This window comes from Gambusia affinis, linkage group LG10 (assembly GCF_019740435.1).
Source record: "Gambusia affinis linkage group LG10, SWU_Gaff_1.0, whole genome shotgun sequence".
Taxonomy (NCBI): Eukaryota; Metazoa; Chordata; class Actinopteri; order Cyprinodontiformes; family Poeciliidae; genus Gambusia; species Gambusia affinis.
In genome coordinates, this window is record NC_057877.1 from 6,356,223 (window position 1) to 6,383,717 (window position 27,495).

Sequence of the window (27,495 nt, forward strand, 5' to 3'; positions counted from 1 at the left end):
TTTCAAAATACTGATAGTTTGTTCAATAGTGGTTTTACCTTGGAGATTTCCCAGGGACTCCATTTTACCCAGTTTCTTTCTTACTGCCATGTCATTAACACCGACATTAACAAAGACAGGTGAGGCCTGAGGCATTTTAGATGTTTTTCTAGGTTATTTTGTGACCTACTGGATGTGTCGCCTGTGTGGTTTTGGAGTAATTTTGGTAGGCTCTGGATAATTGGTCTCGCTCTGGTTCACTTGAGTTGCAAAGCCTTAGAAGTTGTTTTGTAATTGCTTTCATTAATAAGTTTGTTTCTAATCTGTGCTTATAACATCTGTTAGCCTACTTCATGTTGTCAGGGAAATTCTTTTTACATTTCATTCTTTTCTCTAAGTAATTAGGACTGGGTCTCGCAAATGAAATTAACCTCAACATTCTGACAAATAAGGTAAATTTGAGTCCATTCATTAAGTAGCAAGAAGTAGATAACTTTTTTGTTTTATTTTATGAAGCTTTCCCCCCTCACTAAATAGGTCCGCATTCATAAATTGTAAACTGCTTTCTCAGGTTATACTTGTTTGGTGCCTAGTGTGATGTCACCAGAGACACGTGCATTTGTTTATGGAGCGCAGGTTGTTTTTATAAGTTTTAGCTAACGTTAGCATTTGTTTAACTACCTGGCTATTAGCAATCATCTTTCAGTCTCGACGCGTTTAATCTGGTTTACAAGACAAGTAAGTATGCAGCTATATCTATGGTATTTACCGCGCCCTCCCTAATGACGTGGTTCAACGTGCACGAGCAAATAGGTGTTGGTTACGTGCTCGCTCTCGACATCGAGCGCAGTGACGTATGCTGTCCGCCGCCTGTTGGTCTTTCACAGTTGGTGACGAGTATTATGAAAATGGCCTCGACCCTTCCCGTAAACGCGAATATCCAGAGAAGATGACGACGCTGAGCTCACTAAGTCAGTCAAACACCAAAGTGTCTTCTTTGAACACGTAGGTATTGATAAGGAAAATAAAAAGAAAGGGACTGTCGGCAGAGGAATCGTCAAGAAAACACTCCGGACCGCAGTATATTTTCGACAGGCTGAGGAATCACCATGGAGGATATCAACTCTAACATCAACGCGGACTTGGAGGTGCGGAAGCTCCAGGACTTAGTGAAAAAACTCGAGCAGCAGAACGAGCAGCTCCGGAGCAGGTCCACGATGTTGTCTTCGTCCGGAGCCATGTCGACGAACCACAGACCCCTGAGCGCCGGGTACGACTCGTCCGCCCTGACAGTGGGGATGGCAGCCAGTCTGGCCGGCTTCCCTGGGGTGGGGTTCGGCGGTTCGGGCGGCTACGGTGGGTCGGTGGAGAACAACCGCTGCTCGAGACCCCGGCTGTCCTACGACGGCATCAGCTTCAAGAGGGCGTATGAGTGCGAGGGGGCATCTGCTGCCACCTCTCTGTCTAGTATGAACTCCCTTTACCCAGACAACGCCGGGGGGTTGACGGCTGACGGGGAAACCTCAATTCTAGACGAAGTGGACATCTTAGATCTTGAAGACATGGACTGTCTAAATGAAGACGAGGACAGCTGGTGAGTAACGGGCTTGTGTTGGGAGGAAACTTGCCCGTGTCTTCAAGGCTGGCTGGCAGCTTTCATTTCTCCAACACAGCTGCTCTACACATTAGCTGCTGCCACATAGACGCCTGGCTAACAATCACCCCAGTAAACTGTCTGAAATAATGAAGTCATCCCCACAACGAGCTGCATTGTGGATCACCAGAGGGGATTGTTTGGGGCACATATGGGCGATGCCAAGCCATCCCTTCACCCCCTCCTGACCTGAGTAGTTTGGCTTCAGCCATTCAGAAACTTCTTGTTCTAGAAGCGCATTAGTGAAACCTAATTCTGATGGGTTTGGACTCCAGATTATCGTTTTAAAGTGACAGATTGTTTAGCCTGCCCTGGGAGTGGTGGAAGGAGATCTGTGTGTAAAGTGAAAACCGACTTGTTTTTCTGGCCAGCAGTCATGTGGGAGAGGTAGCCATGGTTATAGTCCTCCTCTCAATTCTCTTAGCACAGCATTTGGCTCAGAGCTACAAGAGCTCTGCAGCTCCGACTGGGACATAGCTGGGAAATCATCTCATCACACTGGACTGAAAGCCACAACGCCTTCATAAAGCTGACCTCTAACACAGCATTTGCAGGGATGATAAACAATGAGAGCTACATTATGATAAAAGCAGGTCATGTCTGAGGGTCGCACAGACAAGGATTAGCGTTTGGGAACATGTATTGTTTATCAGAATTAATCCAGTAGCTTGTGTCTCCCCAGCAGCTCTACTGCACTCTCACTATAGTGTGTGGAAAGATTAACATAGTGAGGACTGTCTGTACAGTGAAATGAGACGTATCCAGAAGACATGGGCTGATCGGTGATATCAAGGCGTATCAGGGATAAAACGTTACAAAACAACTAAACCATAGAAAGGCAAAGCCATGGCTACTGTAGACGTTTCATTATAAGCATGAACATGGTCAGTGTTTTCTTCAGCTGTGTGCAATGTAAAATGTCACAGGACCTTCTCCGTCTTACATGTTGCTGCATATTGCCGGCTAGCTGGCTGAAACAAAACACACTTTCATTGCTTAGGAGGAAGAGCTGTTTGGATGGCGTGCAAATGACAGGCTGGCTACAGCTAGCTGGTTAACAACACCTAGTTAGCGATGGGAAGTGAGATGGAAGGAAGGAGTTATTTTGTGAGGTCGTAGTTACAAACGTAGGCGAACATAATGATGGGCCTTCCTTAAGAGATGCCTGTTTATGCTCGTTTAATTGGCTTCTGCTATTTAGAAGATCCCTAATAGGCATCCTCAGCGCTCAGCTTTTTGTGCAGCATAGTATGTGCTCTACTCAGTGACTTATCATCCAAGTTAAGGTTGTAAATACGCTGCTGCAGATCTTGCAAACCTCCTTTTCAGCCTAATTATTTGAGCTCCCTGACGTCCAGGTAAAAAAAAAGAGCAAACTCCGTCATTTGTGTGGTTTGCAGCAGTGATGTCAGGCTACTTCCGAACACTGCTCACTCGTGCTCAGCAGAGCGTTTGGCGCAGCCTGTTTTACATCAGCTTGATATCCAGGATTACCACGCAGTGCCCAGATCTCGTCAGCTCTTGTCACAGACTCCCGTAATCCCATAAATTAGCATTAGAGTGGATTTAAAACGCTCCCTGCTGCTGCCTCGCTCGGCCCATCTATGGTCGGTTACTACACTCGTTTTATCTCAAGATGCAGGTTTACTGAGCGCTGTACTGCACTTGAATGACCTCCATAGAGTTTATGAGTGGTCTTGATCCTAGACCGGTATTTCCCAGCATTAGCTTCACTTTCCCTGCAGTGCCTTTTGCTTTCATCTCGTAGGCTTCCTCTGCGAATGCAACGCCGCTGACAGCTGCTGACTCAGATTCCTTCTTTTATCTTATCTCAACCATAAACTCATTGGTTTTACTTTTAGAATGGGCCAGCTGAGTTGTGGAATGTCCTGAAAACGTTTACTAAACCAGCTTTCTTTGTTATTGCTAAAGGTATTCTTAAACCTTTCTTTCTCTTTGTTCCCTCTTATTTCCTGCTTGTGTTGCATATTGTAGTAAAACCAGAATATATGAGGTGTGAAGACATAAATTCTATTTAAAGGACGAAGGTGAAATAGATTATCATCGTAATCTGTTCAATTAGGCGTTAAGTAAATTTGTTTACTGTTTGTACAGTGTTCTGAATAAATGTGTTGACATGAATCAATTATGCACTGCAAAAACACAACATCTTACCTAGTATTATACATCTACTTGTGCAAATATCTTAGTACACTTGAAATAGGTCAAAAACTAACTTACAAATCATTTTTCAGCAAAGTATAGGGGCTTGTTTTAAGTCAGTAATTCCTTAATATTGATTAATATTGGCTTCTTTTTTTTTTTTACTTATAAAAAAAAATGTCTTGTAAAAAGAAATCTGCTAGTACGAGCTCCTATACATTTCTGAAAAGTTACTTTTAAGTTAGTTTTGTCTTGTTTGAAATGTATTAAGATATTTGCACTAGAAACTAGACAATAAAAACATTTGGTAAGATGTTGTGCTTTTGCAGCCCTGTATGTTCATTTGTTTCTCCTTTCTAATCTCAGGTTATATGAATCAAAACTGAACAGTCCGCTGCAAAAAACCTTGAGTCCTATAGTGTGGTGTCGGCAAACTCTAGACAACCCCAGTCCTGAGATGGAATCGGCCAAACGCTCGCTCATCCACAGGCTGGACCTCACCCTCTCAGGTAAACTGAAACACGTGATCTTTATCTCTTATCTTTTATTGAAGTAGTAGCAAAAGCTTAACAATTTAAAAAAAATATTAAAAAAAAGATAACTCCAATTACCATAAAGTGAAGTGAAGTTATTTTTTTAAGATGGCAGCATTTAAAACAACCTGTATTTTGTTGTTAATGGCACAGTCACTCTGAACAGTGTAAAATATCCCGTTGCTCAATCTGGATTCAAACACACCGTTGCTGCTTTCTGCCAGCGCAATATCTGCTGTTGACTTTTGGACTCCCACTAATTATAGTTGTTGTGCGGGGCGGAGAACTGGCTTCAGATCCTCAATGCTAAACTAAGAGACGGGTCATTTCCATTTTGACTGCAGTATGCTCATGTGACTGTTGGATCATGTTGGGCTGAAGGTGGTGCACCGGGACAGATGGGAGTCTCTGCTTTGTTGCCCAGAAATCTTAAATGAAAAGCTCTATGTGCGGTTTCCTCCAGATCCAGGAGTGCTGGTGTTTGTTTACTGGGTTATTTTCCTCAGGTTATTGAATGTGCTTAGAGATGTTTGTGCTCGATCTCACTGCACTGTCTTGATTTAGCGATGAGGCCAACGGGTTATTCTGCCTGTTGGAGGTGATGTCACTGTATATTTAAATGAATGTCGTCTTACATTGGCCTCCTCGTGTGATTGAGAAGGGTGTCCGCGCATTCTTAAATTTGTATATCTAAAATTGAGACTTTAAGTTGTCTTAAATTCATGAAGAAAATGTAAGTTGGCCTCAAATACATGGATCACAGCTCTTAAATTTTGTAGCTTGTTAAACTGTTTAGGTCACACACAGACTTCTTCGTTGTGTTCTGTGACTTTAGGGGGTTGAGTCTACAGTAGCTAGCTGCTAATGCCCCCTTGATAGCTAACTAACTAGATTAATTTTTGTGTCTCTTATGGATAAGTGCAAATTTATAACCAGTTCATTTTCGCTGTTGGCTCACTTCTGCTGCCAGCCCATGTGGAGCTGAAAAGATTTCCACTCCAGAGTTTTTACACACAGTGCATAGCCTCAGGTGTATTATGTGCAGAAATGCACCTGAAAAATATGCAATTTTCTTCTTTAAATTTCTGTCACGAAACGGGTCTAAAATTTCATTCATCACGGTCTTAAAAAGCCTTAAATTTGAGTAGGTTAAACCTTCAAAAGCCCTAGATTCTTCTGCCATGTGCACAATAAAAGGTTTATTTCATTTAGTCTCTGTCTTGAGTTAATCTCAGCTTCTATGAAAACTTGGACCAGAGTCAGAAGACACACCCATGTGATTCTCAAGTAATTTCCATTACACCCAGTTTCTAACAAGAGCCTGGAAATCCTGTTGCCATGGTGTTGGTTTAGTTTGTCTCTGCACAGACTTGGAAAAAACAGCATATTGTTACTTCTGTGCAGTCACATTGACAAAGCGGTCAGATATTTTACCTTGTTTCCAATCAAGCGCCATGCCTTTTGTATGTGCACACCCAGCTAAAATCAGAACCTCCGGTGACGTGTCTCGGTTGCATAACCTTTACAGAGGAGTTGCCTGAGAGTTGGCTCCCTGAGTTAGCAGCACGACTTCTCTCATGTCAGATAGTCCTGATAAACTGGAGCTGTTGAACGCGGTTCCTTCCAGCTTTGACAGCTGCCTCCCGCAGCAGAGAGATGTGCCCTGGAGTCACCTGCCTCGATTTCTGAGCAGAAACTTTGAATCCCAGACCTCAGAATCTGTCCAGGCACAGTCTGTCTCACACTTCACTGCCAGTTTTATCCCTCTTCTCCTTTCTGGCCTTTATCTCCTTGTTTGCACAAGCATCTCTGTTTGTTCTTCTCTCGTGATTTGCCCACAGCTCTCTGCAGCTGTTTTAGCTCCTTCCTAATGAACTTCAACACTCAGTTTTGTGTTTTTCTTTTTCTTTTTTTTTCCCCTTCTCAAACATTTAGTCCTGCTTGGTTACTTTGGATTTTCCGTCTTTAAGTGATTGTTAAGCTTTTTGGTTTTATTAAAGTCATGGTGGGTGGGATCAGCACTTCTTTTCACTTCCTTTCAGGACATGAGACTTTTAGGGCATACTATTTTAGTTCGTCCCTGAGCTGCAGCTCCCCTTGATTGGCCCGTGCCTTTGTGGAATGACAGTGCTGATGCGATGGGGTATATTACGCAACAGCCGCAAAATCCTTAAGAAGCCGTCCAACCTTTACCTGGATCCAAACTCCTACAACCAGACGAAGTAGAAAAATGGAGAAAGCAGAGCATTGATTTGTCCATTTCACTCAGTGTTGATGTGCTGTCGACATTCCTCAGCAGCTGATCCATGCAGATGTTAGCAGGATGGACATGCTGGAATTTCCTGAATAATGCAGGAGGACAGAGTGCCGAGCCTGAGGGTGAAGGAAGAGGGAAAGTGAAAGAGGCCGGCTGCGTGGAGAAGGAAGTCGGCCTTAAAAGGCTCCTTTCCATTCACCACAGAGCAGCGTAAACACACCCAGCCAGAAGGAGAAAGACACTCTGGGATCGGAAAACGAGACGACGGCCTTCCAAACCACCAGAGGTTTCCCAGTTAACCATCTGCCAGGTTCAGATTGAGATCATTGGGCTCAGGAATTGAGCTTTCCGACTGCTGGTTTGCAGGCTGTCACAGAGAATCGCATTGTTCTGCCTGCATATGGATTGAATGGCGTGCATTGTTTAGGAACTCTATCAGGCCCACACTCAACATACGGCGCTGGACACTCGACCAGACTTGCAGCACAGTGCAGAGCTTTCATTGAGGCACTGGCTCACACACTGAGACCCGACACACTGCATCAGGTCAACGCCGAACGGAAACAGTTAGAATTGTAGCAACCTGAAATGACTTTCCCACAAAAAGACAAGATTTTAACACAGTTGATATTTAAAGTGCAAATAACATTTCCAAGTATGCTCTTCAAGAAGCATATTTAACACAAATAAGATTACATCCTGAGGAGTGCAAAATAATTGTTCCATCTCAGAATTATCAGGAAATGTTTAGAGTATGAGCAGGTCTTACAGAACATCTCAAAGTTGATTTAGCAGAAAAGAAAAGAAAAGAGCCAAGTTTACTGTTTGGCGTCACACATGCCATCATCTTTCAAGTTTGGCTTTTTCATGAGATGTTGTGAAACAGGAAGTTAAAGTTGATGGAGGCTGAGAGGATTGGTCAAAACTCAGTTGCAGTGATTGGTCAGAAAAGAAAGAGAGCCAGGAAACGTTAAGATGGTCAGATTTGTGGTAAAGTTGTGTTGACTGGTGAAAATTGCACGATCGCACAAAATTTGAGAATAATGAGTGAATTTACATTAATTGTTGTGATTACAGCTTCCTGGAGGAACTGGTTGGTTTGGTATTTATTCATTCGGTCATTGTCTGTTCTTGTTGTTTTAGCCAACAAGCGCAGGAGCCTGTATGGAAGCCCTTATCTCCAGCAGAGCTACGGGAGCCCATATAGCCCAAATGCAGCCAACAGCCCCTACAGCAGCGGCTTCAACTCCCCCTCCTCAACGCCCTGCAGAGTTCCCATTGTCCGCCAGCAGCTGATGCCCAGTAACTCTGGTATGGAGCGATTGTTATCTCACTCTGCTGCGCTGTATTTCTTTAGTGGGAGACTGAAATGTTCATGAATGACTTCCTGTCCAGTGCACCAGAGAAACGCAGCGGCGGAGAGGAATCCTCCGGCGATTAGTCCGCAGTCATCAGTGGACAGCGAGCTGAGCACATCGGAGATGGACGAGGACTCAGTGGGCTCCTCGACTACGTACAAACTCAACGACGTCACAGACGTCCAGATAATGGCACGCATGCAGGAAGAGAGTACGTTACCTCAACGGTTCTACCTCCAGCTATGCTCTGATTTTCTGCCTTCCTAAGCGCTTCTGTTACACCGTTCATGTCTGTCGACAGGTTTGAGGCAGGAGTACGCCGCCACGGCGTCCAGGCGGAGCTCCGGTTCTTCCTGCCATTCCCTGCGGCGCAGCACCTTCAGCGACCAGGAGTTGGACGCGCACAGTCTGGAGGACGAGGAAGAGGTGGTGCACATGTCCTTCGCCTCCAACTTGCCCTCCAGCCGTTTCAGTCCATCCCCTCGCCAATCCCCCCGTGTGTCCCCGAGGAACTCCCCACGCTCGCGCTCACCCGCCCGCTCCATCGACTACGGCCACAGCCGGGGCTCGCCGCAGCCCATCATCAGCCGGCTGCAGCAGCCGCGCCACTCGCTGCAGGGCCACGGCCACGACCTGCAGACCAGCGTGGTTAAGAACGAAGGTAAACACAGAGCTCACAGTTCCTCTGCAAGTACTGAACTTATCAGTGGTTTTCTAATTCAAAATCTGTATTAGACCTGTTGACATTAAATCAATGGTAACAATCAGGCCTGGGCAATAAATCGACTTTATAGGTGGAAAGATGGACAGGTAGGTAGGTAGATTTTATTGCAGACTCAAAGTCCAAATCACATTTAAAAGTTTTGGAAGAATTGCTTTTTAGAAAATTTTGATTTTTTTTTTTTTAACCATTTCACTCCTTGGTTTCCCATTGATCAAAGTGATGTCAGTGTCTGTCAAGTTATTGTCAGTAGCAGGATTTTGAAACAATCGTGTAAACGACTATTTTGAAGAAAGAATCACATGGACGGAGGCTGTCCGATTTTCATAACGCTCCTGGTAAAATTGCATCTTTATTCTGCGAATATTCTTAAACAAACATTCTTGTAGCCTGGCTCTAGTTTGCTGTTACTCAACTCACAGAAGGGATGATTTCCCTCATTTGTAATTTTTGTAAAAAAGAAAGTAAGAAAAAAAAAATCTTAAAGTCGGATCTGGTATGAAAAATTCAGATTTTTATCTTTAAGCCATATCATCTATCTCTAGTAACAATTCAAGTGATCCACACAAAGAAACGCTTGTGTAGATTTCTTGTTATCACCGACAGCTGGTGTGAATTTCAAGTCAGCAGCTCCATGAGAATATTGGTATCTCATAGAAACGTGTCGGTACGTCTCTGCCGCATGCCGTGCCGTTCGCTTTGAGCTCATTCGCCCTCTGTCCTGCTGTTGCAGAAAAGCTTCGCCGAAGTCTTCCCAACCTCACGCGCTCGGCCGCCGTGACGGCTCAGTCGCCAGAGCCGGTCAAGAACAGCCGCAGCTGCGAGTCCAACCTTCAAGTGCCAAACGGCGGCTCTCCCCGACACCAGGGCCAGTCTGCCAGTGAGTGTCACCCCTGACGGCGTCCTGAGCGATCTGATGTGACTCGAACAAACAAAAACCTTATTTATGCTGCAGCAGCCTTCAGATTAAATATTGTAACCACTCCGCTGACATTATTCAGGCATTTGTTTTGTTCTGCAGCTCAGCAACATGACAGGCTTTGTAATCTCCTGTTTGTCATTGTGTGAGTGGGATTTGTGTTGTTCTCTCTGGCTGCACTTCCACTGTAGGGACTCTGCTGCTTTGTAGTGACATGGCTTTGTTGTTTGGGTGAGTGGATGGGGGATCCTCTTTGATCAGTGTTGGTTTTAACATCTTTTATTCATCTTTTCCTCTTGTCTAACTTTAACATGAATGGAATGCTCTCATCCTGCAGAGTAAAAGCACAGTACCTTTCACACTAACATATTTATCTCTGTAGTTTTGTTCTTTCTGGGTAAATTCCTCCCTCTGTAAGTAACGACTATCCATTAACGTAATCCTGTATAGAGAGGGAAAGGTAATGGTGTTGTCTTAATCCAGGATCAGTAGGAACAGAGGAGGTTTCAGCTGCTGACCCTGACATGGGTTTCTGTGGGACAGGGAACTCTAGTCTTCATCCTTTAGATCAGATTCTGTTTCCTCCTGGGCTGCAGAAGATCTTCATCTTAAACGGTGGCACATGTTGGTCCCCTTTTCTGTTTCTACCTGAGCTTTGGTGGCACCAGGCATGTGGGCCCATCTAACTGCTCTCTGCACTGTAAAGCATGGGTAACCCACACCCTCCTTTTCTTTCCTCTGGACTTCTCCACCTCCTAGAAGAAGCATCCTCAAACTGTTTGTGTCTGGAGCCCCCTGGTGGACTTTCCAGGCTTTCTTTGTGCTCTCCAGTGAAGCGGTGATTCTCAGACGCCTGTGTTGACTTGTGCCGTGTTTTCCAGCTGCTGCGCAGCTCCCGAGATACTCCGGCACTTCTCGCTCATCCCCAAAACCCAAACAGCTTCTCCAAAAGCCCACCGCCCTGCGAGGTAACGGCCTGAAGCAGCTGGAGGCTGTCCAAATGATCTCACACACTGACATGTGCACAACTTCTGACACACTGAAAGCATGGACTATCGATGAGTGTAGATGATGATCTTGCCATATTTATGGGGCTGAAAAGGATGTGAGCGAAGTGCACTAGAGCACTTGATCCCAGCTTGTTGTCTCTGAGGCTGTAAGGTAATGCATTTTAGATGCTGATTGTGCAGCTCTCTGTGAAGATGGAGGGAATAACAGGGTGGAGCAGACTGGTTGTATTACAGTCTGATGACAGGGGGGACAGTGTTCAGCTGATTGTTTATTTCTTTTGGTTTTTGTTGGATTGCTAACAGGATTTTGTAGTAGCATTCAATACGGTTAGTGTTAGTAACTGGGTACTCAAGAACACGCGCCACACCAAGACCCCTGGTCAATGTTTCTGCTATAAAGATAACTTCGGGGCCTGAATGAACTGCAGACATTTAGAGGGTTTCAAATTTTCCATTCATCGTTTCAAGCCCATAGATAGCCAGACTGTGTTTAAATGTAACCCCAAAAGCTTGTTAACCAGCTGTAGCAAGTGCATTTAGAAATATGGCTGCTATGTGATTGGTGGATCCTGAAAGTAATAAAACAGTCTGACAGTCTCCGCACACATCCAAGGCCCCTTCCTGCCTGCTCTGAATTAAGGCCTGTCTCTGTTGTCTTTGTCCAGTCCCACTCTCCTGTTGCTTTGGAGAAGAAGGTGATTTCAGTGAGTATTCACTGACGGCTCTCGTCTTTAAGTATCCTGTGACTGTGTTTGCGCTCCCTGGTTCTATCGATGTTGTGCTTTTGCTTCGTTTGTGACTCGCCTCATTCTGTCAACACATGACGAATCATCAGTCAGCAGCTGTGTCCGATAAGATCCGTTTCACTTTATTCACGCTTGAGTGACCATTTTGTAGTTCCAACCAATAAGGATCATTTGTGGGATGTATTTTATTTTATTTTTTTAAATATCACCATACTCTTTCATGCTGCGCTACTGACCTCATATTAATGCCAGTCTCACACCATTGCACTGTTGATCATTATGCCACCGCTAAAGTAGACAAATAAATGGTGTAAGTTTAAGAACAACTGATGTAACTCGGTTACACCTGACTTCCTTCTTTCTTCACCCGTCTGCAGTCCCCTCTCCCAGTAAACTCCGAACTCCAGCCACGCCATCACCACTGGCTCTGAGGCAGCCTGTAAAGGCCACATCCACCCCCAATTCTGCCACCTCCACCCCGACCCGCTCGCTGGCTCCGCCCCGCAGTGGCCTTCCTCGACCGAGTGCTGCTGCAGGAGGAGGCATCCCTCTGCCTCGCAGCAAGCTGGCTCAACCAGTGCGGAGGTACGCCTAGAGAACGTGTAATGTTCTCCCACACATCTATACGTCTCCATTGTTTAAATGTCATCAGATTTGTATCAGTAATCCAGTTCAAAAAGTTACTGATGTAAATAAGTTTCCATGGAAACTAATCAGCGTTTACCGAGATAAAAAAAACGTACGAGCATTACCCATTACAGGCAAGATATTTGTTCACAACTTTCCTACAGAGACCCAATTTCAGAGATTTCATATACTCCCTCTCTGAGGTTGAAACGATTAATTGGATTACTCGCGATGAATCGATTATTGAAATAATTGTAGACTAATTTAGTGATTGATTAATCATTAAGAACCAGCTCAAAAATTGCCGGTTTGCTGAAAGAACATGCTTAGGTAGTCATTAAGCCAAAACTGTATGAAAAATATATTCATTTTGCATTTAATATCAAACAAAGAAACTTTATCTGTAAATATATTTTTGCCCAAAACTCCTCCAGTTGCATAGTTTTAGCTTCACTCAGTTCAGATTCTGTAAAAAAAAAACAAAAAAAAAACTGCTGCTAATAATATCCAATTAGTAATCAATTAATCTGAAAAGTTATCAACAAGTTATCCCTACACTGTATTAAGTCAAGCAGAAGTAGGTGATCTTTTCACATTAGAAGTTTTAACTGCAGATGATCAACTATACACTAAAGGAAAGCTCCATTATTGCATCTTAAAAAATTAAATATTTTCATTTAAAAAAAGGGAATTGAATTATTTGTTTTGCATCTTTTACTGCATTTTCAATTTAGCATTAAAAATGCTTAAGTGGTTCAATGAAAGATCTGCTATATGTGGCTTTTTTTTTTATCCAAGTAATCACCAAAATAATTAATAGAATAATTGATTACTAAAATAATTGCTAGCTGCATTTCAAACAAGGTTCTTGGTAGCTTCTCATTTCCTCAACTTCAGTGTAAACAAAATGCACTCAAAGTGCTCAAATTTATTTTTAATAACATTCTAATTCCTATCCTTTAACTCATTTTAGATGTGTTGTATAATTTATAACTGTAGACACACTGTACTCTTATCCAAACCTAATTCTGTTTTCCTTTAGATCTCTTCCTGCTCCTAGAGCTTACGGCAGTACGGGCGACAACTGGAGAGAAGGTTGTTACTGAGCCGAGCCAGCAGGGGGCGCTCTCCGGCCACGCTCTCAACAGAAGGAAGGCGACAACACAACACGGCACTTTATGTACCTACATAAGATTTTCCTTAAAGAGACAGACAAATGTGTATAAATCAGAGTTTTAAAAAGGAGAGGAGAGACTCCACAGTGTGTCAAAGGGCATCCATCCCATCGTTGTTCTCTGGGGGGACTGGCTCTGTGGGGGACGGGGGGGCCCTCAGGCATCTAGTGCGGCCTACACAGAAAATGCCAAAGAACCCAGAAGAGGACATGCTGCCTGCAGTCATGACTCCATGCCCGGCCTCCCTCCCGCCTCCTCTGCTCTCCTGTCACCTCCCTCAGGTTGAAATGTTTCCACACATTTCTGTTCTTCTGCTCTGTGTTCAGCAGGTGTTGGTGTGTGATCTCTATGACGATGGTGTGCAGGTGAACTGTCCCGTGACGTTAAGAGAATTGTTTGATGTCTTGCAACAGTGAAAGCACCTCTCTAGTGTGGGTTGAACTCTTTAATCGTTCCTCTCATAAAGTAAAAAAAAAAAAAATATTATAAAGTCAGCCAGAATGTATGCATAAGTTTGTTTTACAAATTATTTATTCAAATTATTTAAGAAGCATATGTCCAAACATCCATATCAGTATTTTGAATTAAAAAAAAAAGTTTTGTTTCTTGAGAATGTTCATTATGAACCTCAGCTGCAAGCTAACTCTCCAAAGCCTCGTTTTTGTCTTGAAGAGTCAGATAAGTTCTGGTGGAAAACCAGAGAGTGAGGGACTCCTCAGTTCTATAACGCCCCCTACAGGACATTTCTCACAGTGCTCAGCTAAAGGACAGCTTATCAATAAACCGAAGTTGTAATGGTTTCCAGAATCCGACTCGTTTTCTTTTTTGTTGTTATGGAGAAGTTATCACTGTCACCCATTCAGCCGATGCAACCAAGACAACTCTGATGTTTCCCAGTGATCTGTGTGTGTCGTTCAACAGGGGAAAAATAAAAGGAATTGAAAATAATTTGAAAGGTTTTGATAGGCTTTCACGTGACGTGCTACATGAATCAAGAAAGGCATGCCAGTGTTAGGACTGGTGTTTGGGTCTTTGCTTTGGTGGGTTTCTTCAACCAGTGCCTATAATTTAAAATTTCACTTGAGTTTCTTTATGATTTGTGCCAAGATCTTTTTTTTGCCAATGATGTTTTCAGCTTTGCATCTATGCCTGGTTAATCTGCTTGCCTGTTTGTTTTTGTAACTAAATCAACACACTTAACTGCTTTAAAATGTTGCTTTTGCCTTTGTATTTATATATATATATATATATAAAAATGCCGGTTCTGTAAATGAAACTATTTATTAAAGAGATGGGTGCCTCTGTCAAAGCTCAGATTTGGTGGGAAGCCAGGATGAATGTTGCAAAAAGAAACATAGCACACACTTTGTGTGAACCATTTTTTGTTAATGAACCTTTTTTTATAGCCACAACCATGACATTTGGTTTTCCTGTGTAAAGTCACATTTCAAATAAAACTTTAAAAGTTTCTCCTTTCTTCTGTATCCTCTGACTTGTTTTTTTCCCCCATCCAAAACAAAAAGTTGGGTTTAATTTGATTTAACAACATAAATAAATAAAATAAGATTAAGTAATTGATGTAAATTACTAGAAAAACAAGAATTATAAACCAAAATGTACAGTGAATGACAATCTCTCTGGCAAGCTAGGTAGCCATCGTTTCAGTAATGTCTTTAAAAGCATTATGTATTCAACATTATTACGTACCTGAAGTCACTTCCTGGTTGCCAGGAATAGCCTGCAATGTTTGTGCAGAACAAAGAGGAGATTGAATCACGGAGTGGTCCAGAACATCCCATCCCATACTGGACCTCAAAGGCGTGACGTCAGGACTCATATCCTCTTGAAGAGTGAGACAGTGATCTGCTGCAGACTCTGCTTCTGAGGGCTGTGGACACATAAAACAGACAATTCACATGGATGATGCTGAATGTGGTGATTTATCACCGTGATTCATTAATATTGCTCAGGATGTCTGATCTAGAGGACTTCTGTACTAAACTGGTGGTTTAAGAAACTAATGGACTTTAAGAATGGCTAAAAATAGATTGGAGAAATCTAAGGTTTGATTTCTGGGAAGTAAATAAACTACAACATTTATCCTGTAAAAGATTCTTACTCTGGTGCAGTACGAGAGAGAGTCATTTTATATATAAATCATTATTTGAACCTTAAACAGAAAAAACATTCTTCCATATTTGAGTTGTACAAAGATTAATTGTACACACAAGGCCTTTATTTGTCCGACTACCCAATATAAAGAAGCAACAAAAACACAGTTGGATGGTGATGTATGGATTTCCACAGCAGGTTTTCCCAAATACAAAGTTTTTAAAGCGTAAACTGAACTGAAAAAACAAAAAGTTAAGTATGTTCTATTTGTCACAGGATGTACAAGAATTGAGCGAACCAGCTGCATGTATAAATCCTGGGATGACTTTTGACAAGCTTCCATATCAATTTTTGCTTAAAATCTTGCTAAAAGACGTCAATGATGAAATTAGGATATTCAGATTGACCAGCAGGGCTTCCATGTGTCTCTTTGTTACCAAATTATTATGAAATCCATGCAGTTTTCTCACACTTTATTTTTTTTTTTACAGCTATACAGAATGCTAATTATTACCTCTAAAGGAGGAATATGGTTAAAAACCTGTTAAGACAATGGTCACAAAACTACCGTAATTAAATTAAGAGCTGAAACAAAATGGCAAACAAATAGAAAAAGAAAATAAACTTTATACTTGCGCCATAAAGTTTAAGAGCGCCATGCGTCATTCGTATTTAAAAAAAAAAACACAAGAAAACTGGCAGAGCGGCAGTTTTTCCCCTTTTTGTGGATGCAGGAACACAAATCTGGCTGTTAGTGCTTCAGTCTCTGCAGCTGAAGCTTCAGAGACTCCCGTCCTGTAGGACCTACTGATGGCACCGGGCTGACTGTGAGTCGCTTTAAGACCATCGGTACCGTCACATCCCCTCGGACTCTGGATCAGCTTCTTATTGGTGACCGCGCGCCGCTAGGGGGCTCATTTTACGCGCGAACACCAGCAGGCGCACAACGCACCGTGGAGATACTTAATCCTCCTGTTGCGCCATGGAGAACTCAAGCGCGCAGGCAGCTGCCATCATGGACTTTATCTCGTACAATTTGAAGCAAACAGTGGATTCACAGCGCGTTTCGGAGGGATTTTTTTTCCTGGAAGGCGGCGCACTCAGGACTGACGCTGGGGTTGGATTTATGACCGCTCCCCAGACCGAACCTCCTCACCTGGTGCCTGCCTTCTGGGACTCCCCGCTCAGCCACGGCATCAATGTGTTCGTCGGACTGGTCCTCTGCTTCACCATGCTGGGCCTGGGCTGCACCGTGGAGGTGAGCCAGCTCGGGGAACATATCCGCAGGCCCATCGGGGTGTTGCTGGCTCTGGTGTGTCAGTTTGTCATCATGCCTCTGGTGGCTTTTCTTCTGGCTTTAGCCTTCTCTCTGGATGAAGTGCCGGCGATGGCGGTCCTCCTGTGTGGCTGCTGTCCTGGTGGGAACTTGTCAAACATCATGTCCCTGCTGGTTCAAGGAGAGATGAACCTCAGGTAGATCCCGTGTGCTCACCCAAATGTGCAAAAGAGTTCACAGCGCGCATCGGAACGCGTCTTTCCTACATTTACGCACAGAATAGGAGAGAACAAATAACGTTATGCACGGAATCTGACCTAAAGTCATTTTTGCATGTCTGTAAAATGATCCACAAACCGCGCCCCGCTTTCTGTAACGACTGCGCTTCTGTCCTCTACTCTCCCCAGCATCATCATGACCATATCCTCCACCCTGCTGGCGCTGGTCCTGATGCCCCTCTGCTTCTGGCTCTACAGTCGGGCCTGGACCAACACGCCCGTGGTCAACCTGCTGCCCTTCGGTGCCATCATCCTGACCCTGTGCAGCACCCTCATCCCCATTGGTTTGGGTGTTATGCTGAGATACCGCCACACACGTGTGGCCGACATTGTTTTAAAGGTAATGTCTGGTCCAGTTACTTTAATTTTTAAGTGTATTTTACTTTTCCATCGGAAATAGCAGAGGCGCTTTGCTGTGGGGTTTGTGGAGACCAACTTTGCGCAAAGACGCACTGCGTAAATCTTCAGCGCTCATTCGAGGCTGGGTTGGGAGGAGAGGGGACGGTGACATCAGAGACACTGAGTCAGGGAGAGCTCCTCCCTGTCCCTACTCACAAGTCTCATATGAAGGAGGCGCCTTTGCACTGATGCAGCCCAGCTTGGGATGCGTTGAGTTTTTAGAGGATAAAACCAAAACAGATCAGAGATCTTCACCAGACGATGCCCTACCGAAAATATCCTTCAACCCTGAATGCTACAACAAAAAACTTCAACATTGGGAATTTGTGTGACAGACCAGCACAAAGTGATGTATGGCTGTGAACCAAGGCATAATTTCAACATTTTTAGAGATTCAAATCTGAAAAGTATTTTGTGCAGTTCCCTTTCCTCAAAAATCACAATGGAATCTTTGGATCAAAACATTTTCATGTTAGAATGGTCCAGTTAAAGCCCAAACCTGAATCAATTTGAGAATCAGTGGCAAAAAAATGATGTTCACGCAAACTCCCTATCTCAGGAGCTAGTCTGCAAATAAGAATGAACTCAAATGCCACTTTCTACAAAGCTGGTAGACATAGAAACTCCAAAAAGCCTTCTGGAAAGTATAGAGAATAAAAAACAATTAACATTGCACTTTTCAGATTTTTATTTTTTGCAGAAAATTAAATTTTTTTCTACCTCTTCACAGTTATTAGGGCTGGATGATATGGCTGGAAATCATATCACAATATAAGCGTTTCATATTGGTCCATATCAATAATTATCGATTAGTTTTTTTTTGTTTTTTTTTATATCTGAAATACTGCCAAACTGGTGGCAGACAAACGAAGCTAACTCTGAATCTGCTGCTGCGCAAGTTACTCAAGGGGTTGTTGCTAGGCAACCAAAGAGCGAGAAAGTTAGTTGATTCCACCAACCTTGCTTAGCTAGCAGCAGCAGCTAAGCAGCTAAAGCCTTTCCTCTGCCTACATTCCCAGAATGCGGTGCAATTCTGGATCAGAGTTGAGTAAAATGATTGGTCACCTTACTAAAATAATGGTCGAAGTCATAAAAAAAAAGAAAAACAAAAGGAAAGAAAACACCGTATTTCTTGCCGAAAAGGGATTCAGGCAAAAATCACTTTGGCAAAAAAATGACTTAGGCCATTTTCTTTTATTAGGAAAGTGACAACATTCCATCAGACACATAGTGTATTCACATTGGTTACATCTCTGTCATGATATATATCATTATTGATTTATTGACCAGCCCTACCAGGTATGCACCATTTTATGTTGGTCGATCAGATAAAATCCCAATAGAATGGACTTCATATCACGGCCGTATGGTGCAAAATGTGAAAAATAACTTTTTACTGAATAAACTGTTGCCTCAGTCTTTCTGATCCAGCGACCCTCTGTCCTCAGGCTTCCCTTTGGTCTCTGCTGGTCTCCCTGGTGATGCTGTTCGTCCTGACAGGGGTGATGCTGGGCCCGGAGCTGCTCTCCACCATCCCTCCCTCCGTGTACGTGGTGGCCGTGCTGATGCCTCTGTGCGGGTACGCCGCGGGCTACGGCCTGGCCGTGCTGTTAGACCTGCCCCCCAGCAGCCGCAGGTCTGTCTCCCTGGAGACGGGGTGTCAGAACGTGCAGCTGTGCACCGCCATCCTGAAGCTGGCCTTCCCTCCTCAGCTGATGGGCGGGATGTACATGTTCCCTCTGCTGTACGCGCTCTTCCAGGCAGCCGAGGCCGGCATCTTCATCCTGGCCTACAAGCTGTACAGGAAGGAGGTTCTGCATAAATCAGACCCCACGATGGACGGCGGCGAATCAGACATATCGTATCAAAGGTTCCGTGACGAGGACTTTGAACCGTCTTACGGTGCTGTGACCGTGAGCGACCCGAACACAATCATGCTAGAGCCCTGCCCTCCTGACCCCACTCCTGTTTAATATTTTAGGAATCAACATTTCTTTGCTGCTGCTCTTAGGAAATGAGACCAGAACATTTTGGTTGCTGTCGTTCATTAAATGAAAAAAAAAAAGAAACTAACAAACAGGGAGATGAATGTGAAAGATTGATGTGGGTGCTTTATGTCATGAGCTTAATTCATTCAAGTTAATCACTGTTGCCTTTTAAAACGAAACAATACTGTTGTTTTCTGTGGAGTAAAAAAAAAAATCATTCACAAAGATTTATGACCATGTGTAAGTGATGATTTAAATAACATATCAAAGCCTGTGCCAAGCTGTATCTGTACATTACTGTATAGAGCAATTAAAGATCTATATGTAGTCTACTTGTTTTTCTTTTTACATCCGTCAATGTTGCACTACTGTCATCTCTTGGATTTTGCTGCCCATCATTTCCTTTCCTCCAATTTGCTTAATGAGTCCAATACTTTACAGAAAACAAAATATCTTTCCGTTTCCTGCTTTACTTTCCACTGAGCAACCACATTTTTTAATTTTAGTTCCCTATTAGACCTTCTTTACTTACTCAATAATATTCTTTGACACACATTTTCTGCAGCTAATATTAAACCATTTACATAAACCAGTAAAATGTTTCTCCACCAGTTCTTATTTTATTTATACTCATCTAATCCCTTCTATTTATTCCTCTAATTTTTATAACATCAGTGTTGTATCCTGTCTAAATGTCTACCTTCTATCTCATTATCCTATCCCATTTTTCGTAACTTCTTACTTTCTTTCAAACTATACTTATGCACTCAGATTTAGACATCTGTGTTTAGACAAATATCAATATTTACTTTAAAAAAAAAAAATTTAACGACCTCCTTAGCCAACATATCTAGGCTTTCGTTACCTGAAGCACCTACATGAGAAGTCTACGTGTTTCATGTTTTATAGCTGAGCTGAAACTCTACAGCTGAACCCAATTAGGCCTGATGGAAGGTTCTCGCTGCCCGATCTATTTAAATTGTTACAACAGGCAGGTTGGCCTGGTTGAGCAAAGAAAAAAATGGCAACATATGGTGAAGAGCCAGTCGACAGATACTTCTATTCATCTTACAACCCTTACGTGGGCAGGTACACCCGGCCCAGAGACGCCGGGTGGAAATATAAAGGTTATTTCTCCCACTACGGCGACACCTCTGACGCGTTCAACAACCACCAGCGCGCCCAGCTGAAATCCATCTTGTCCCAAATCAACCCCAAACTCACCCCGAGGCTCCGGAAGGCCAATACCAAGGATGTGGCGGTGCAGGTCAACCCGAAGAAGGACGCCTCGGTGCAGTGCGCCATCGGCCCGCGGACCCTGCAGGCCATGAAGCGGGACTTCCAGCGCAGGAAGAGGGAGGAGCCCGCCACACCCAGCAGCCCAAAGGCAACAGGTGGCGTTCGTTATCCCCGAACCCTGGCCGTGTACTCCCCCATAGCTTACCGGAGCGTCACGTCCTTCCTCGTGGACGACAATAACAACATCAAGGATGCGACCTCTGAGGCGACGGCGACCGTAGAGCCGCACGGCGAACCGGGCGAGGGCACCGAGGGCACGGCGGAGGAGGACGGCGGCGAAGCTGGTGAGGATGCGAAGACCGCGAAGTCTCCTGAACCAAGCCAGAAGTTTAAACTGCAGCCGCAGGTGAAGGGTGAGCTCGCGCCACCTGTCGCAGAAGAATCACAGGGCAAGGCCCGCGTGCGCTTCCAGGTGAGTCGAGGCGCGTGCGGTGGCTTTACCGAAGATTTCAGGAGAAACTGAAATAAACCGCAATTTAAGTAACTCCCAGCTCCAATTATACTTTTAAATACTTTTTTTCCCCCTCATCGCAGTGTACAATCTGTACTGTTTTACTGCTATAAAGCGGCAATGAAATGCCAACAATACATTATCTGAACATTGGTTAGACTTGAACAGTCAAAACATTGAACTGTCCAAAAAAAAACAAACTTATTGGCAAAAAATGTAACTTCAAACCTTTCACTTTTAACTGGATAACCTATGTACAGATCAGTTGTGTATGCCGAGAATAATTGTCTAATTTGCCTGTCTGCTTACTTAGTTCCTGGAACAGAAATATGGATATTATCACTGCAGAGAATGCAATCTGCGATGGGAAAGTGCTTATGTATGGTGCGTTCAGGGCACGAACAAGGTGAGTAACTTCACAAGAGATCAGTGGTTGGATATTTCACTGAAAGTTGACTGTAAATGGATTTGGAGTGAATGGATCTACTTTTTCCCAGGTTTACTTCAAACAGTTCTGTAGGAAATGCCAGAAGGGCTTCAACCCATACCGTGTGGAAGACATAACATGCCATGTAAGTTGCGTCCCTGCTTCTTTACGTCCGTCTTCTTGCAACTCAATTCTCATGCGTCTCTTGTTCTCCAGACTTGCAACAAAGCCCGCTGCTCCTGTGCCCTGACGCAGCGGCACGTTGACCCCAAGCGACCCCATAGACAGGACTTGTGTGGCAGATGCAAAGGCAAGAGGCTCTCCTGCGACAGCACGTTCAGCTTCAAATACATCATCTGAGTCTGTTCGACTAAAACCCTCAATGCAAAGCACAGATTTGTGATGTTTAAAAACTTTCTATATATATTTCTTTTTTTTTTTTTCCCCCCCCATGTATGTTTTGTTGAGTCTGTAAGCACATCATGCCTCGGATCATAATAAATGGCTACCTTGCATTTTGGATGTTAAAAGTATTTTATTTTTGCATTAAGTGGTCTTTAAGTGGTCTGCTGACCAAGTGGTCTTGGTCAGCAGCGGTTTGGGCATGTGCTCCAGGAAGATGACTAGAGGTGTCCTGTAGGAATGAAGTCTTTAGCTATCCAGAGTAGGCTGGTGTGTGGAAGGAAAATTAAAGTGGATCTGCATCCAAAATCAAAACGTACCAGATGAGAAATGAGTTGAACTGTACAAGCATTTGTCCCAAGAGAAATATGGACATGTGATCAAATGTAAGTCCAGAGCACAACCTGTGAAGGAATGTATATTGATGCAGCTTGAAACTGAAGCCAAAAAATAAAAAATAGGCTACCACCATCCAAGATGAGCTTATGAAGATTTCATGTTCAGAATAACATATTAGTGACTCAAACCTGTGAGCTTTTCTTATGTTAGCTTTATACATACATCCCATTTGGGATGAACAGTGCATTACACAAAATTACAAGGGGGGAAAATACTGGTTTTACACTATACACTTTCTAAAATATATACAGAGTACAATAAGTTATGCTTTCATTATAAGCTGTAGCGAGTCTGCACTTTTGTGTATGAGCATCTCCCAATATATATCACACAGTCGAGAGTCTAAAGGCATCTACTTATTTGGTTAAAGAGTGAGTTTTGCGTGAAGAGCTGCTGAAGGGAACTCATCTCTCGGAGCAATCAAACATATATTCTCTTTATAGACTCCCTGAAGGCAGGGGGTTTTCCCCACAGGATCACATGTTAAATATCCTAACATTTACAACCTAAGATGTTAGCTCTAATAAAAAATACATTTCTCAAAAAAATATTCTTGCAGTGCTTTCTCACTTTCAAGCATGCATTTGAAAACGTTTTTTTTTTTCCTTTTTGTTTTTTATAAACAAGATTCTTCTGAGCTTGCTTATGAGTCTTGATGGTGTGTCCTTAACACGGACCGTCGGACGCGCTTCGACACCGACTCCCAGACCGGAACCAGAGGAGGCCAGCGCTCAGTGCAACGGGCTCCTCCTGGTCAGATCAGGCAAAAAAAAAAAGAAACTTAAAAAAATATCCCACTGCGTCCAATCTTCACCAGACACACCATCACATGACTTATTGCAACTGAATTTTGCAAGTTGGCTTAGTCTGGAAAAAGCTATGAGCTTTAAGCATTCATACAGGTAACGCTAATGCATGAAGAGACACAGTTACTTCCCACGCATCCTTTAGCCCTTTGTATGTATAGTCTCTCTTGTCTCCTGCCCTCCCCGTCCAAATCTCTATAGGGGGTTGATTTCGGTTCGGTTCAAAGTCCGGTGCTGAATGTGGTCGTGTGAAGCTGGCATGCCTGGGCCTGACTCAGAGCCTCGCGGATCTGCAGGTTGAGCTCCATGAGGCGGGTGCTGGCCTGAGACAGGTCCCGGCTGGGCCCCACCACCGCCAAGCAGCCCGTCTGGCCCAGCGTTTGGTGGCGGAAGTAGATGTGCAGGAGGGTCTGAACGGCGTTGTCCTTCTCGTTCCCAAAGATGTCGTTGGGCCACAAAGACCTGAAGATGAACCAAACGTCAGTAGCGGCAAAGAGCTTCTTCAAAGATGCTGACTGAGCGCGTCGTTTTGTGCTGCTTAAGATGCAAGTGAAAAGACTGAGATCAAACGAAAAACACATTCAGCCAAGAACTAAATGATTTAATCCGGGCATGGTGTCAAGTGTTGCTATGGAGAAAGATAAATCCTAAGCATCTATATCAAACAAATCTGCATATTGTTTTAGTTTCTCTAACAGAATAAGCTAAATTAGAAATGATTGGAGAAATCGTAATGTAATGTTTCAACTGTTGAGTTTTTATGTTTTTATGATGTAAAGCACTTTGAACTGTCTTGTCGCAGTTGATAAAGCTTGTGGGAAAGATCATACTTTCAGACGCGTGGACAAACTGAACTAATCAAAATCATTTTAAACAGTTCAAAATTTAAAAACAACAGAAAAATCATTCTGGTTAATGTCCTGTAGGTACTCCCGTTTACAAATTGATGACTTTCCAAGGTTTTCCCCAGAAAACCTGCTAACCCTGGTGTCTCTTTGAGTTAAAAAAATGTTTAAAGCTGACAGGAAATTTGAAAATATCACTTGATAATCTCATTCTGAAGCTGGAAATTCAGATTTTATGTCTGCTGTTGAATGCCCCAGTAGGTAGAAAAAAAACGTTGTTTCATCTTGATTGAGGCTTGTTGCCATAGTGACAGAGTTCAGCAGTCACCCATTACCCCCTCTCACCTCTGCCTCTCGCTTCATGGTGTCCACTCTGCTGATGAGCTTACAGTAGGCCTGGAACAGCAGAAGCAGCTGAAAGTGCAACTTGTAGAGCCGCCGACACAACTCCAGCTCCTGCGGAGACAGACCCGAAAGGAGCACGTGTCAGCACAGTCTGCGCTGGCGTTACTCTGATTGTCACATTGTCAAATTAACTGTCAACCTGGGTTAGAAATGCGGGAGAAAATGAAAACGGTTAACATGGGGCAGCGCGAAAGTTTCATTCAGTTTGGGCCACGGAGGAAGAAGTGAGAAAGCTACGATTATGGTCACTGATGAAATCGGTTTTGTCACCACATGGCATGGTCCTGACTACGAGACAAGATGAATGATTCAACTACAATCTCAACCTGAGAAGCATAGATGGGGAAAAAAAAAAATAGCAGGATTTCAACAGAAACAGGAATGGGGAGGGAAAAAAAGTACATGCAAAATGAAATGAAACAAAATGATGGCTTAAGCTTTTTTTTTTTTTTTAAGACGAGAAATCACCTACATAAACACTGAACATGTGCAAACGATATCAACGCAGAGCACAAAAACAAACAGCAGGACTGATCTGACGGTCAATATTACAACTCAAAACAGAAGAGCAGAATGTTTTGATTGGGCTGACATGGGATTGAATTGGGTTACATGACAAAAATCAAAGCAGAAACAAAGACTGAGGTACAGAGGTGGGTGGGAGCAGAGCAATGAGATGGTCAGTGTTTTGTCCGGGTGGCGTCGTTATTGAAGTCTATAATAAGAGAACCACTTACTGCTAGATTTTCCATTTGCTAAGCAAGAAGGTGAGGAGGTCACACACACGTATACACACACACACACACACACACACACACACACACACAAAAACAACAACAAGGAGAGAAAGACCAAGAATTAGTGAGCTTTAAACATGACAGCTGAGACATGGCGGCCTGAAGGCCAAGGAGCGGCGCTTCGCCATCTTCCCTGCACGCGGCACAGAGAAGGCCGGGAACATGTGAGCCGACTTTTAACAGGAACTTGACTGATAAAAGGCAAAAAAACAGCGTGTGTAGCGAGTGAGAGAAAAGATTTGTTGCAGAAGTGGCTGAACAGAGAGGAAGGAGCAGAGAAACTGTAAAGAAGTGTGGATGAAATGGAGGAACACACAACTTTGAAGGGACCAGTGCCTTGCTGAGATTTTCACACCAGGTTTCGCCTCAATGCAACACCAAGCCTGAGAGCATTTTGTTTAAGGCTGAAACGATTAATCGACAACCGTAAACAAGCTGGTCCACAAACGAGGTTGTTTGCAACTCAACATCAGGGCTGAAACAATTAATCAGATTAATTGTGATTAGTCGATTACTGAAACAATTGTAAACTAATTTTGTAATCAATTAACCATTATCTGGGGTGAACAGATTTAAAGAAGGTAATTTGCTGAAAAAAATCCACAACATATTCAGAGCAGTAATTAAGCCAAAACTGTACCAATAACATGTACATTTTGCATTTAAAATTGAAAAATAAATAATAGTGGAATAGGTCTTAGATTTCCTAAAGGAATGCTTTTCTAGTCTAATTTAAACTAATTTTATTTGCATCTTTTATTTTATTTCCAATATTGCATAAAAAAAGGACTAAAAGGCTTTGAGAAAACTAAGACTGCACATCATCCTGGACATGCCATCCTTATAGTGAAACATAGTGGTGGCAGTGTCATACTGTGTGGATGACAGGATGCTTTTTTGCCCCCAGTCGGGACATAACAGAAGAAAATGTTCAGCCGTTCAGGTGGTGTGAAACCTTTTAGCAAGGCTCTGTCCGTTCTGAGTCATCAGAAACCTACGGAGCCAAACAAACCAGCAGACAGGTGAGCGTCGGTTCCTACCTGTGCGTGAGTGTTTGGTTGCTGGCTGCTGTCTTTGTCCCCAAATGTTTTCCTGCAGTTTTCCAGCCACTGCAGGGTGGAGAGGACACAGACGTGAGAGGAAACACACAAAGAAGAAAATAAAACAAGGTTAAAAGGAGGAGAGGGAAAGCCTAGTAGAAAAAGGAGCATTGCAAGTGTTTTTTGCTCCACCTAGACACATGCATTTGCAAGAGTGTTTGTGTACTGCATGGGTTGGATAAAGCTAAAGATTTAATAAGAACGTTGTACTGAGCGAATTAAAGATAGTCTGTTCCTGAGCATTGGATGGTATCTGGCCTTACAGGGAACATTGCTGTCTTATTCGATTAGCGCTCTGCGTCCCAGAAGCCTCGGCAATCTAATTTCTCTCTTATCCCCTCCCCCTTGCTTCGCTTCTCCCACCCCTCACAGCTTTTTCCTGTTTGGCCTCCTCTAACTGATTTAGGCGAGCTCTGAGTTATTTTTATCCCTCAGAGCAGGATGATGCAGACGGCAGAGGCAGCAGAACGTACTCGAACCCACCACTCATTTGTCCCCATATGAGAGGCTGGACTTATCTTTTTCCTGCATCAGCTATACGTCTTTGTGTTCTCCTTGCTGCCCATGATGTGATCACAGAGATATAGGAGAATTTTAATATGTTTTTGAAGCTCGTCTCTCTTGAGCTGAGATTATGATGCAGTTTATTTATTTCTCTCTCTCTCTCTGTTGCTTGCTCACACACACTGGGATACAGCAGCTGAATGAGGCAGTCTTCAAAGAGAATGGGGAAGCATTGCCGGTGGACTTTTTGGGGGATTTGCCCCAATAAGTCCAAAAAATAAATAAAAAAAAACTTTTTTTGTGGGTGGCCAAAGATTTTTGTTTTTAATATGAGTTTTGCCATCTTTGTACTTCATGTTTTCCTCTAGGATTTTCCTTGAAGGGAACGTAGATTATTACCTATATTAACTACGTTGCTGTCATCCAAATGCAACAATCATTAACACTTCAGTTGTGTTTGCAGGCTTGAACTAAAACTGAATTCAACTTATCCTTCCTTAGGACTTTTTCCTTTGTCTTTTCTCTCCTACTTCGGACAGTGGTCTCTAGTTTTACTTCACTCCTGAGAGCGGCGCAGCGTTATGTAGCCGGATTCGCAGCCAGACATGCAGGAGTCGCCGGTTGTTGATTTTTCAAAATGATGTAAGTTTTTACATTTATTTATATTTAAATTCTTTTCAAACTCTGATTATGATTAGTATAAGTGGGCAAATATATATATATATATATATATATATATATATATATATATATATATATATATATATATATATATATATATATATATATATATATATACACACAAACAAAACTGTTTTGGCAGCTTTAATTTTCACTTGGTGATGCGTCACAATCAATTGCACAT

At 43.2% G+C, this 27,495-nt stretch overlaps 5 protein-coding genes across 14 annotated transcripts in view; 3 read left to right on the forward strand and 2 right to left on the reverse strand.

Annotated features, from left to right (window-relative positions):
* Nucleotides 1-527: 527 nt before the first annotated feature.
* Nucleotides 528-14,618, forward strand: slain2 (SLAIN motif family, member 2). Of its 3 annotated transcripts, none has more exons than XM_044129122.1 (9): nt 528-1,573; nt 4,163-4,305; nt 7,730-7,897; nt 7,982-8,155; nt 8,246-8,605; nt 9,399-9,545; nt 11,260-11,298; nt 11,718-11,925; nt 13,010-14,618. In XM_044129122.1, exons 1-9 carry the CDS (start codon nt 1,089-1,091, stop codon nt 13,071-13,073), a joined length of 1,788 nt encoding a protein of 595 aa, XP_043985057.1. In that variant the 5' UTR covers nt 528-1,088; the 3' UTR covers nt 13,074-14,618. The 3 variants fall into 3 exon arrangements, with proteins under 3 accessions (XP_043985057.1, XP_043985056.1, XP_043985058.1); XM_044129121.1 differs by lacking the exon at nt 11,260-11,298 and adding an exon at nt 10,466-10,552 and having other exon boundaries at nt 531-1,573; XM_044129123.1 differs by lacking the exon at nt 11,260-11,298 and having other exon boundaries at nt 532-1,573.
* LOC122838457 (protein furry homolog-like) overlaps nt 9,577-27,495 on the reverse strand; it is an 86,291-nt gene continuing 68,372 nt past the window's right edge. For 6 of the 8 annotated variants that reach the window (XM_044129119.1, XM_044129112.1, XM_044129110.1 and 3 more), the window contains 4 exons: nt 26,067-26,135; nt 24,967-24,984; nt 24,170-24,280; nt 9,577-10,217 (listed from right to left, as the gene is read on the reverse strand). In XM_044129119.1, the coding sequence (XP_043985054.1) occupies nt 10,188-10,217; nt 24,170-24,280; nt 24,967-24,984; nt 26,067-26,135 (228 nt within the window). In that variant the 3' untranslated portion in view covers nt 9,577-10,187. The remainder of the gene's footprint in view (nt 10,218-24,169; nt 24,281-24,966; nt 24,985-26,066; nt 26,136-27,495) is intronic. The other 2 variants (XM_044129113.1, XM_044129118.1) reach the window with 1 other exon arrangement.
* Nucleotides 16,202-19,669, forward strand: slc10a4 (solute carrier family 10 member 4). The gene is made up of 3 exons (XM_044129124.1): nt 16,202-16,727; nt 16,938-17,148; nt 18,656-19,669. The coding sequence occupies exons 1-3, from the start codon at nt 16,237-16,239 to the stop codon at nt 19,178-19,180; spliced, it is 1,227 nt and encodes a 408-aa protein (XP_043985059.1). The 5' UTR covers nt 16,202-16,236; the 3' UTR covers nt 19,181-19,669.
* Nucleotides 20,140-22,216, forward strand: zar1 (zygote arrest 1). The gene is made up of 4 exons (XM_044129125.1): nt 20,140-20,906; nt 21,259-21,351; nt 21,443-21,517; nt 21,589-22,216. The coding sequence occupies exons 1-4, from the start codon at nt 20,217-20,219 to the stop codon at nt 21,730-21,732; spliced, it is 1,002 nt and encodes a 333-aa protein (XP_043985060.1). The 5' UTR covers nt 20,140-20,216; the 3' UTR covers nt 21,733-22,216.
* LOC122838462 (protein furry homolog-like) lies at nt 22,305-23,585 on the reverse strand. The gene has a single exon (XM_044129127.1). It carries the CDS (start codon nt 23,558-23,560, stop codon nt 23,201-23,203), a length of 360 nt encoding a protein of 119 aa, XP_043985062.1. The 5' UTR covers nt 23,561-23,585; the 3' UTR covers nt 22,305-23,200.

Bases quoted from the DNA above. Each gene is read 5' to 3' on its own strand.
- slain2 (XM_044129121.1), top strand. From the start codon at position 1,089: ATGGAGGATATCAACTCTAACATCAACGCGGACTTGGAGGTGCGGAAG. The intron at 4,306-7,729 runs GTAAACTGAAAC...TTGTTGTTTTAG, and splicing joins GCTGGACCTCACCCTCTCAG to CCAACAAGCGCAGGAGCCTG. The intron at 8,606-9,398 runs GTAAACACAGAG...CTGCTGTTGCAG, and splicing joins CAGCGTGGTTAAGAACGAAG to AAAAGCTTCGCCGAAGTCTT.
- slc10a4 (XM_044129124.1), top strand. From the start codon at position 16,237: ATGGAGAACTCAAGCGCGCAGGCAGCTGCCATCATGGACTTTATCTCG. The intron at 16,728-16,937 runs GTAGATCCCGTG...TACTCTCCCCAG, and splicing joins CAAGGAGAGATGAACCTCAG to CATCATCATGACCATATCCT. The intron at 17,149-18,655 runs GTAATGTCTGGT...CTCTGTCCTCAG, and splicing joins TGGCCGACATTGTTTTAAAG to GCTTCCCTTTGGTCTCTGCT.
- zar1 (XM_044129125.1), top strand. From the start codon at position 20,217: ATGGCAACATATGGTGAAGAGCCAGTCGACAGATACTTCTATTCATCT. The intron at 20,907-21,258 runs GTGAGTCGAGGC...CTGCTTACTTAG, and splicing joins AGGCCCGCGTGCGCTTCCAG to TTCCTGGAACAGAAATATGG. The intron at 21,352-21,442 runs GTGAGTAACTTC...ACTTTTTCCCAG, and splicing joins GCGTTCAGGGCACGAACAAG to GTTTACTTCAAACAGTTCTG.
- LOC122838462 (XM_044129127.1), bottom strand. From the start codon at position 23,560: ATGTGTTTTTCGTTTGATCTCAGTCTTTTCACTTGCATCTTAAGCAGC.